Source organism: Cibotium barometz, chromosome 44 (assembly GCF_041138505.1).
Source record: "Cibotium barometz isolate CiBa-2024 chromosome 44, ASM4113850v1, whole genome shotgun sequence".
Classification (NCBI taxonomy): Eukaryota; Viridiplantae; Streptophyta; class Polypodiopsida; order Cyatheales; family Cibotiaceae; genus Cibotium; species Cibotium barometz.
This window is the reverse complement of record NC_141089.1, coordinates 38965430-38977593: the sequence shown is the minus strand read 5'-3', so window position 1 is coordinate 38977593 and position 12164 is coordinate 38965430. Positions and strand designations below refer to the sequence as shown.

The 12164-nt window shown below is 41.6% G+C and overlaps 1 protein-coding gene across 1 annotated transcript; it reads left to right on the top strand.

Annotated features, from left to right (window-relative positions):
* The first annotated feature begins 2926 nt into the window (after window positions 1-2926).
* Window positions 2927-4281, top strand: LOC147613267 (chlorophyll a-b binding protein type 1 member F3, chloroplastic-like). Its single transcript, XM_086782549.1, has 2 exons — window positions 2927-3344; window positions 3428-4281. The coding sequence occupies exons 1-2, from the start codon at window positions 3190-3192 to the stop codon at window positions 4077-4079; spliced, it is 807 nt and encodes a 268-aa protein (XP_086638675.1). The 5' UTR covers window positions 2927-3189; the 3' UTR covers window positions 4080-4281.
* The last annotated feature ends 7883 nt before the right edge of the window (window positions 4282-12164 follow it).

Sequence of the window (12164 nt, the reverse complement as noted above, 5' to 3'; positions counted from 1 at the left end):
TGGAGGTCCATGCAATCCGTAACTTTGGTGATGGGCTTTGCCTGGAGTTGTCGACCGAGAAGGATTTGAATCGCTTGCTCGAACTCTTGTGATTGATTGGATTGCACCAATTGAGGGGGGTTGAGCGGAGGATCAACTTCCTCGTGCTCTCACGGTGGTGGTGGTGGGATTTCTCCTTCTTCCAAGGGTGGGCGGGAGGGGATTTTGGGTGGTGGTGGTGATGAGGGTGGGTGATGTCGAGGAGATAGTGGGGCGAGGCCTGCTGTAAGGAATGGGGGAGGCCTGGTCGATGTTGAGGGTAAATTGGTGAGGACGTTGGGTAGGCCTAAGTTGAGGGTTAAGGTTGGAGGTGAGGGAGGTGAAGTGGGGAGATGGGTGGGTGTAGAGGATTGTGAGGAGAAGAGTGTTAGTGTTGTGGTGCTAGGTGGGGGTGGGGGTGGTTGTGTGCTTGTGCTTGGGTGAGAGGAGTTTGCAGGAGGAGGTTAATGTGGGGGAGATAAGGGTGGTGGTTGTTGAGGGGGTTGGGCACTTGGGGCTTCTCCTCCGCTGTCGTCATTGTCATTGTCGTTGTCATTGGCATTGTCCTCTCAGTAGTCAGGGCCGTGGGAGCAGAAGAATGCTTTGGCCTCGCAGCTTCTTCAAGGGTGAACTCCATGGGAAATGCCACATTCAAGTCATTGAATTGCATTATTTGTGTGGCTTGTATGACCTCCATCTATAGATGACATCTTTGGTAGAGTACGAGGAGGCTTGTTGTGCAGAGTACGATGGGAGCTCATCTCGCTGAAGGGATCTATAGGCAGCATGGACTATCTCCCAGCCTGTGCGGTGGAGGTAGCAGAGGGCGTTGGCTATTTGTTGGGGTGGGTATGGGTAAGGGTAGAGCCCATCTAGGACGTAGAGGTCGATGGTGTCATTCTAAAGAAAGAGAAATATGAAGAGTTGCTAGACAAGTACCCCAAATTTTTTGCAAAAGACTACGCTCAGATGAGGGGAATCATCAATGTTGTACATAGTTGAAAGAAGGTGCTAAACCAGTAGTTCAAAAGCTAAGTAGATTAGGAACAATACACAGACAAATTTTGGAGATAGAGGTTACCAAGCTGCTACAAGCAGGTTTTATCTATCCTCTAGATGATGCTGAGTGGGTGTCTCATATGCTGCCTTATTACCATGACCTCTTTGACTCCCCCTGCCTCTAAACTGGCCTCTTCCACCTGTGTGTTGTTGTTACGAATCCTGGGACTGTTGCTACTGCCAACCATAATTTTGATTACCTATTCGGCCACCACCTTGGCCACGTCCACAACCTCTACTACCTGAACTTGTGTAGAAGGTCTGCTGCTCTGAACTGTTTTTGTGAAGACTATTGATCTTCACTCAAATTCTTCTCTTCAATGATCAGCATTGACACCATAATCTATGAAGTTAGGAATGTTCTACCGAGTTTGAATAGACGTCTTGAACGCCTTGTATTGTGGCCCGAGACCACGTGACACACTTTCACCTTATCATCATCATCAACAGAAACACCAATTGATGCTGCAAGGGATTCCACAATGCCCTTCATCTTCAAGGCATAATCATTCCACCAATTGATGCAAGGAATTCCACAATGCTCTTGATCTTCAAGGCATAATCATTCACAGACATATTTTTCTTCTCCACAGTATGAAGCTCATTCTTCAACTGAATCTTTCGTGGTTTGGTGTTAGTTTCATACAACTTCACCAAGGTATCCCATGCCTCCTTAGGTGACTTGGCATCCTGTATATTCCCAATCATAATGTCATGTATGCTGATAGAAAGCCAATACATGACTTTTCTTGCTTCTTGATTCCAATCCTTGAATTCTTTCACATCTGTAGAGTAGTTAGATTAATCTCCGGTATCTCTGGTGCCTCCTCATATTCACCTTCAATGTAGTTCCAGTAACCATTTCCCATCAGGAAATTTGTCAATCTAAACCTCGAAGTATGGTAATTGCTACTCAGCCTTTAGCATGAACCAGGCTCTGATACCATGAAAAGATGTAGGGGAGAAGAGAGCTTGAGCTCTTACAAGCACACACACACTCACACAAACCCTAGAAGAGAACACACAAGGTGAGAGGCTGAAAATTCTTCTTCTTTTTCACATAACAAAAGAGGTCTACAAAGAAGATAAAGTGACTAACACACATAATAGAGTATATACAATCGGCCCATAATGTGAACACATAACAAAGTATATACAATCTATCCAGAATGTGAATACGCTAAGAGGAGTGGGTAGGTGTGCACTAGTCAGTGTAGTCTAACTATAGAATCTCTAGCGAAGATATGTCGATGCTAGCTACCAAACCTGCCAGTGATATAAATGTCGAACGGTCATGCAGTCGCCTCGTGAGTGTCAGCTCATGTTGAGTTTGATATCTCAATAGAAGGCACAATAGGCCACACAACTTATCGTTGTAAACTCAATAGATAGGAGATCTCTGGAGTTAAAAACCGGTTGCTCCCTCACGCAACCATGACGAACGTGACCAATTCAAGACTCGATGAAAGAAAATTCTAAAAGTTGGTCAAAATAAGGACATGCTTATAAACTAACCAATTTTATAAGCTAAATTTGTATATTTTATCGGTATTTTAGCTAAAAACTAGTAAATTTGAATGATTTTTTTAAAGGGTTTGATATATTTCTAGCCCGTTTTTCCAAATTTCAACCGATTAAAATACAACGAAATGTCGTTTTTGTGGAATGAAATGTCGTTTTTGTGGAGCCATGGACCAGTTGCTCTCCCAAACAACCATGCCTAGAGTGGAGTTGCTCCCCCACACAACCATGCCTAGCGTGGAAACTGGGCCTTATAAATTAGTGGACCGTTTCGCAAGAAAAATTAGTATGGGAAAAGAAAATTACCATAGTTCGTGAACATCCACTTGGCGCTGCTGCGACCGCTCCACCTACCGACTGCTTAAGGCAGCCATAGCCACGAAAACGGAGAAAAGCGGGCCCCTATCCGCGTTCGGTATCTCCCATTGGTCTGTCCGATCGTCATTGAATCGTCTCTAGACACCTGGCACTCAAAGGTGGCCACTTCTACTGTATTTAGCCGAGGAAGTCACCTCACAAATACTGGGAAATCATCAGATCCTACCCAGTGATCGTTGAGTGTTGTGCAGATCCTACTCTCTGATTGCTTCCATGGCCGCTGCCGCCTCTGCCACTCTCTCCTCCGCCGTCTTCAGCGGTCAGCTGCTGTCCAAGCCCGCCAATGAGCTCTCCAAGAAGGTGAGCGCTGGGGAGGCGCGCGTGCAGATGATGGCGCCCAAGAGGGCCTCTAGTTCCGGCAGCATCTGGTAATGCATGTGAAACTCTTTCTTGTGAACTGAATTTAGTGTGCTGAATGCATCTAACGAAGTTACGCCGTGACTGCTCGCAGGTATGGCCCCGACCGCCCGCTCTACTTGGGTCCCCTCTCCGGCAGCCCCCCCTCTTATTTGACCGGCGAGTTCGCTGGAGACTACGGCTGGGACACGGCCGGCCTGTCTGCCGATCCCGAGACCTTTGCTAAGAACCGGGAGTTGGAGGTTATTCATGCCCGCTGGGCAATGCTGGGCGCCTTGGGCTGCGTTACGCCGGAGCTGTTGGCCAAGAACGGTGTGAAGTTCGGCGAGGCCGTGTGGTTCAAGGCGGGGTCGCAGATTTTCAGCGAGGGCGGCTTGGACTACCTGGGCAATCCGGGTCTAGTGCACGCTCAGAGCATTCTGGCCATCTGGGCATGCCAGGTTATCCTGATGGGCGCTGTGGAAGGCTACAGAGTGGCTGGCGGCCCTCTTGGCGAGGTGTCCGATCCGGTCTACCCGGGTGGTCAGTTCGACCCTCTGGGATTGGCTGACGACCCCGAGGCCTTCGCGGAGCTGAAGGTGAAGGAGCTGAAGAATGGGCGGCTGGCCATGTTCTCGATGTTCGGTTTCTTCGTGCAGGCTATCGTCACCGGCAAAGGTCCCATCGAGAACCTCTCCGACCATTTGGCCGACCCCGCCGTCAACAACGCCTGGGCCTACGCCACTAACTTCGTGCCCGGCAAGTGAGCTCCGGCATGCGGTGATGGATGCGTTTCGATTGTGATTCGTGTGTGAAACATCTGATTCATTCTCCTCTTTGCTCTCTACGTTGACTACTGCAGTTGAACTGCTAGTTAGCGCTGTCTTATTAGCCTTCTTTATCGTCGTGTAAGCTCCGTCGCTTTTGTACTTCTTTGAATGGAAAATTATGTGCCGATCGAGATTAAAGAAATAACACGCTTCATAGGCCCAATTGCCAGTCGGCGAAATTGGACGTCGTGTGAACTCCGTCGGTTTTATACGTCTTTGAATGGAAAATCATGTAATTAGACCTTAAAAAAGGCGCTAAATCGGTAAAAAAAGATGCTAAATCGGTTGCAGCAAACCAATGAACTTCTCCTAGTGCGCAAAATAGTTCGTTGGACAGAAAAATACTGATTATTATTTGTTAGAACAATTAAAAAACTGAACACTTACAAATGTCTTCCAACTCTGTACATAAAAGTAGTTGCTTAGTCAATAAATTTCTAAATTGAAAGACAAACCAAAAGTGACTGTACATAAGCTCATAAGCTCGATGCATAGGCCCCACCATGCCTATGCATAAAGCTCTATGCAACTATGCTTACCCATTCAGTTCATATGCTAAAGCATATTCATGAGAATTATATGTGTAAGCATGTGAGGTCTATGGCTCTATGTACAAGCATGTGAGGTCGTGAGGTCGATGCGCAAGCATGTGAGCTCTATGCACAAGCATATGAGTTATACACATAAGCTTTATGCTTAAGCATATAAGCCATAAGAGCAATAAGCTCCATGCTTAAGTATAGAGTCCATATGCTTGTCGCATATTAAGCTCTATGCTGAAGCATGTAAGGTCCCATGCTTAGACTCAAAGCTATGTGCTTGAAATTACACATTTAGACACAGAGCTCCATACTTGAGATTATAGATTTGTACATAGAGCTATATGCATGAGATTATACATTTGGGCAAAGTTCTCTATGCTTGGGAATAGTGCTCTATGTTTAAGCATATAAGCTCTATGCATAACTCATATGCTTAGGCGTAAAGCGTTACTGTAGAGATTGTGCATATGCCCTCGGTTATAAGAGCTCATGCATAAGCTCTTAACATAAAGCTTAGACATAGAGGATACGCTTGGACATAGTTCTATAGAGATTATACCTAATTAAGTTATTTGGAAAAGCACTTTGTATGTATGAGAAGAAAGAAAAAGAAATGAGGAATAGATGGGGAGACATCATTACTTTCTTATTTGCTTCTTTGACCTTTCAAGACTAGAGCTGATCTTGCCTTTGTTGAGAGATAGATGTGGAGACATCACTTACTTACTTCCTGTTGTTCATGTTGGCATTGCCAACATGAACATTTAGGCACATATTCTCAAAACATAATAGCTTGTGCTGCATGAAAAAGGGATAGATGGTTAATCTCTCTTGCTCAATTACAAAGAAGAAAGAGGTTATAACTTCCATGCACGTGAGGATACGAAGAGGTATGAATGTATATGACAGGGTGCATCCCCCCTAAGATCTAAGCACCATATAAATGCATTAATATATCATGAGGTGTTAGACCCCTAACACTTGGCACAACCAGCGGGTAAGATATGAATCCGAAGTATGAACTCACATATATGATAGTGTCATGCCAAGGTTTTGCACATAACATGTACATTGTACATGTGATACCACATTATATCATACAATACGAAAATGTGAAACCATGCATCAATGAGAAGATCCATACTCCAAAGACATGGAGTGAAACATAGGTATTTGCATAAAGCACTAGCACCATCTGCATCGTAGACTGATAATAGCCTATCACCAAAAAGATATGGCCTTATAGATCCTGCGGCATCAAGAACATGTACCAATGTTGAACCTCTAGTAACAGTTAGAACATGTGCCCAAGATGGCACAGCACCAAGAAAATATATCGATGGAGCACATGGTGAAAAATCATCACCATAAAACCATGCCAAATAGGATCTTAGCACAACTGCATCAAGGGACCATGGATGGTCGGATCTTACTTCAAAGAGAATAGCATAATATCGGAATGATCCACAAAAGGTACTAGAGCAAGAGTATCCTCCTCCACTAGAAAATCATCTAGAGCATCATAATACTCAAACTCAAAAAGAGCATCACAAAAAAAATCATCATCAAAAGAATGATCATTATGATCATCACATAACTATGATCCACATAAACAGCATCATGAAGAACATGTGTGTCACAAATCAAGGTGAGAAAACAAATCTTCTCCTTCCTCTTTATGCACTACCAAAGCACATGTAGGGTCTTTAAAAAATATATCCCCCATATTAGCATTAAAGAATATAAACACATAGAACCAGAAATATATAATATCCACATGCCAATAGCATAGAAAAATCGATACTCTCTTGCTACTTATTATCCATAAGCATATGCCTGAGTATGAAAGAGAATATGAAAGTATCCATAAAGATCTACATGTCTTATTACCCATCATAGGAAATAGGCTGAAAATATATCTCATGTGAATATCTGTAAGCCCACTTCTGCATGATAGGTAAATCAACCCCATCATGCCTCACAAAATAATGGAATAAACCCTCTATCACATGGAGAAATCCATCAACATGGCTCCCATCATGCATAAAAATATCATGAATATCATCATGGATCACCATACCACCATTAAAAATAATATCATGAGAAACAACGTCATCATGGACAACATCGTTACCATGATAATAAAGAGAAAGCAAAAACTGCATTATCATCATCATGATAAAAATAATCATCACAAAGAAGCATATCATCCATGCACAATGCATGGTCCATAAGAATGCCATCAACATGATCTGCATGAAGATGAGTCTTACAAGACATCAAGCGAATATAACCGAGAAAGACCCAAACTCGTGTGATTGCAAAAAAACCATATAGTGCTTAGGGCCGAGCATCTTGTAGTTAGCCTAAGCATTGCACACCCAAAAAAAAGAAATCAACAATTTAATTTATATAATATAAGTGTATAAAAGTGAGCATAGATTCAATCTTTACTTTAGATGGAGTTCCAAGAGGAACCTTGGTGAACAATTTGTGAAGCCAGTACATTCAATTTGCAAGTGCCAAAAGAGGAACCAAGGTTAACAAGTTAGTGACATGTAGAGCTTTAAGGTTAACCTCGTGCTTGAGCATTGCGTGCTCTAAAGATAGCATTGTAAACCCGGGTGGGATATGCCAATCACCACTCCAGTGTGAGATGAACTTTTTTTTTCTACCCACGAAAAAAAGGATGACCACCTTTTTTATTGGAAAAATGCATAGATTAATTGCCTTTATAACTAAAACTTCAAGAATTTGAATCTTTAAACTCAAGGGTAGGTGGTTTTTCTCAATTTGATCCGTGACCACTCTCTAGCAAAAACAAAAAAAGGTTGATCCACCAACCCTGAGAAGGGGTCCAATGGAGCTCACAAAAAACAAAAAAAGGTTGATCCACCAACCCACCATAGGTGGCCGTGAGAAGGGGTCCAATGGAGCTCACAAAAAACAAAAAAAGGTTGATCCACCAACCCACCATAGGTGGCCGTGAGAAGGGGTCCAATGGAGCTCACAAGGTTGTCATCGATATGGCTACATTTAAGGCACCATTTAAAGAAAGGATTTGGATCCTTGATTTGTTTAATAGCTCGTCTTCTCAAGGAGAGTTCATTCTCAACATAATCAGAAGATGGCCTCTGAAATGCAAACCTTTGACATCAGGATCCTGTGTCTTTAATATGGCAGAAGTATGTCGAAAACCTGCACAGATCGGTGTCCACCATTATCCCTGGACACTTCGACAAAGTGGAGTACCTCGAAGGGCCACCTCTACCGCTCCGGCTAGTCTCAGTAGGTGTCTTCATTGCAACTTATGATAAAGGTATTGATGTGTTCATGCCATTATAAATAAATTGGGAAGCAATCGATTATAAATTAATTAGGAAGCAGCCCGTGTCGTGTCGACCACTAAGGTTACTTTACCAATTTATTTGGGCCAGTGTATAAAATTTCTAGGGCACACATATTATGTTTGAGAAAATTGCCTCCTGGAAACCCAATGAAAGACTACTTCCTCCTTGTAATTGTCCTCTAAGGGTGGTTTCCATCAACACCTTCACTAGTTGATTAAGTTGATTCAGTTGATGTTGACGATGGTGTTGATAACCCATCACCATTATATTCAATGCTTCTTGACACACTTGCAGACGATGATTCGTCCTCCTACAAATTATTGCCGCTAGGCATCATCAACTGGGTTTGGGTTCTTTGAACGGATAAGCTCGCATGTTGTGGTTTTTAAATTATATGGCCACTAGCAATGCATGTACCAACAACACCCACCATGCACTAGCACGGATTGCTCTCTATCACCCTCGTTCTCTACAAGTACACAATCAATTTTGCAATTTTCTTTTTCGAGAAGCTTTCAAGTATGTGAGATAAGTGCAAACATTGCTAATATAGCTATTATATGTACGATAAACATCAAGCATTAATAGGAAGTATTAGGTTGCCATCATTTTGCAAAGATGTAAACAATAGAAAAATGAGGTAGAGAGAGAGGGATGGCGAGAGATGCGGGTGTGAGATGCCAAAAGTAATGGTTAGCAAAATCAGACTAATTATGGGCCCCTATTCAATAAGGTTATTAAAACTTTAGAGAAATGATAAGTTCTAAGGTTCTCCAACAAACCATCACAAAGGTTTCTCTCATTAATTAATTGATTTAAAAAAAAACTAATTGTAGGCCCCTATTAGCATGGACTCAATAATTGAAACCAGTAGCAATGGTAAAACCGTAGGCTCAAAGATGACCTCAGTAATGAAAAACATGTCACGTGCTTGGTCTAATTAATAGTTCAACGACCTTGTCTTACGATTAACCTTGTCGACCATTTGGAAACATTAGTTGAAGCACTACATGTCGCGTGCTTGGTCTAATTAATAGTTCAACGACCTTGTCTTGTGATTAACCTTGTCGACCATGTGGAAACATTAGTTGAAGCACTACATGTCGCGTGCTTGGTCTAATTAATAGTTCAACGACCTTGTCTTGTGATTAACCTTGTCGACCATGTGGAAACATTAGTTGAAGCACTACAAGGATCACATATAAATCGAGGCATTGTAGGTTTAATACACCCATCATTCTTTAATCATACTTATTGGCTTGTTATTTTCTTAATCGCATCCTACACAATTACAACCTTGCTAGATTAATCTTTTCAACCCAAATGACCATCTCCACTAAGATTCATTGTTTTTTGTTCCTTCTTAGATCAACTCTACTACTCTAGTGATTTGGGAAGCAATATTCTTATGCATGCAATGAATCACACGTATTTTTTATCCACATAGAGGGATTGTGCACCAAGGGTGTGAACTATTCGATCATGATTTCAAAGCTCCCTCGTTGCACTTGTGAGGACTTTCAAAAGCGGGAGTGTAAACGCTTTACTTATGTGCCTTGTACACACATTTACTTTGTGTTCGTGCAAGTGCTCAACTTGGATGCACATACTTATTCCTTCATGCATCAAGTTGCTGTGTCTAAGGTGGAACTATTCCAAGCCCTGTCATGACACAGGTCTCACACTGCGCCTTGATAATATGTCATAATGCTAGATGGGACATCGTATTCCCCTATAGAAAATGATAATTAGGATAAATGAGTCTTGTTTTGTGGTGTTACGGAAGTAAGTTTTGGGTTCGGGGTGTTTGTCTTACACTTGAGATATATTTGTAGCTTGCATAGGTTAAGGGTGACAATGAAGCTAGAAAGATGATATTTTTTGATGCTAGCTTGATGAGAAATTTGTGCTCCCACTGGCTTCTTTATTTTAACATGAAAAATGTATGTTTTAATATATTATCATTGCAAAATTTAATGACTAGATTTTTTTGCACTTGCTCGGAGATGTTTCCTGCTCAATTTCGGTCACTTAGAGTGTGTTGATCCTCCATGAAGATCAATATCATTAGAACCTGGAGAATCATCAAATAAGATCACATCAACGTGGTTATGACCATGATGCATATAGTAGGCTCAATAGATGGAACCTCCAAATCTGGATCATGTGTAGTAGACTTAATGTGAGTCTCCACACCTACATGAAGAACTGGATCACCCCATAAATAGAGTCAAAGAGACTCAATATATCTGTATCAATATTAATACTAGCTAAAACTAGCTCCTCTGGATCATCATCAAGAACCTGGATTAGATCATCATCCACCATATCACTATGCATCAATATTAATACTAGCTAAAACTAGCTCCTCTGGATCATTATCAAGAACCTGGATGAGATCATCATCCACCATATCACTATGCATCACCACATCATGTGTAAAAGCATCATAATAAACATAAGAAGAAACCTGGCTATCATCAACCATATCTGAAATTGCATCATGTGATGAAGTAGACTCAATCACATATGAATCACATAACTTGCATCTAACAACATCGATATCCCACAAAATCCATGTGGTGCTACAAGTGACAATGGGCTCCACAATTTGCATATCCATAGACTTCTCTTGAACCATACATATATCCTCATGATGTTCATCCACATATCCATATAGCATCATCCCCATAAGAAAATGAGGAAGTAGAATTATGCATATTATCATCATCAAAATATGGACTATCAATCTGCAGATCTGCAACTGGAGTAGAAATTATGAGCAAGTCATCCTCGAAAAAACCAAGGCCACTCCAATCATAAGGATGGCAATAAGAAACAAGAACATAAGAAGCTGTTGGATGTTGAGTATGAAATGCTAACATCACCGACATAGCCACCTCAGGTACCATGGAAAACCACACCTCCGAAGTGGGTGAAAGCACATATAGGTGGCTTGCTTTTGGTACTTGAAAGCAGGTGGTTTTAAAGCAATGAAAAAGTGGTGGTGTGGTTGTTTTGTTGTGATTTAGTTTTAACAAAAATAGAAAAGACTAAAAAGAAAATAATAAATGATTCTTAATAGCTTTTCTAGTTCCCTCCCACTCTACACATTTTTTAAAAATCCCTCTCTCCCTTTGTGAACATTTTTGGAATATCAATCCCTCCTTCCCTCCCTCCATCTCTCTCCCCCGTCTTTGTGACACTCTCTTCTCTCTCTCCCTCTCTTTCTCTGTGTTTTGTAGGAATGGTGGGAGGAAGCTCTCTAGGTTCAACTCTCTCTCTCTCTCTCTCTCTCTCTCTCTCTCTCTCTCTTACCGATGATTATATCAAAATGCAATGTATTGGAAAGCTCCTAAAGTCAAATTTCCTTGACAAACTCGTTTTTGCATAACAAAAGAGGAGTTTCATGAAGAATATGGGCTTGTTAGTCTTGACAGTAAAAACCCCAGGTTGTTGATTGATGAAGATTTCAACGATACCCAATGGCTTTTAGTGTGGCCTCATAAGCGCCATAATAATGAGAAAGTCTACCTAAGGTCATTAAGAGTGGATCTGTATGAGGAATGCATTCTTCATTACCACATAGTTTATCAAGCAGCCCCCTCAAATAATGAAGTCTCAATGCATTTTGCTCGGGGATTCTCTTGGGAAAGGTGTAAAGAAGCCTCCTGAAGTCCTTCAAATAAAGAAAAACACAAGGTGAAATGGATTGAATTCACTGAGGGTGTCATTAACAATGTGATTCAGCAACAGAAGTTGAATATGAAGAAGGATAAGTGGAGAGTAGTAATTGGCCCATTCTATCCCTTGACAATGCACCTCAATGCTTGGCACAATTCACCTTCACACAACCACCACCACCTTGATGATTCATCTGTGTGAGAGCATTTAAATGAAGAATTTAGCTTTGAAGAAAATCACCAACCTAGCTTCATCGGAGATAGGAGATCTAGCTTTGATAGAGGTTTAGGCTCAATATCTACACACATTTAATATGCCAACAATAGTGGTGGCTTCAAGTGAAAATTTCAATACACTTACTCACATGCTCCAAACAACACTCGTAACATTACAAGAGTGGAAAGACAAAGTAATCATGGTAAAAGATGCCTTGGATGAGGCAAAGA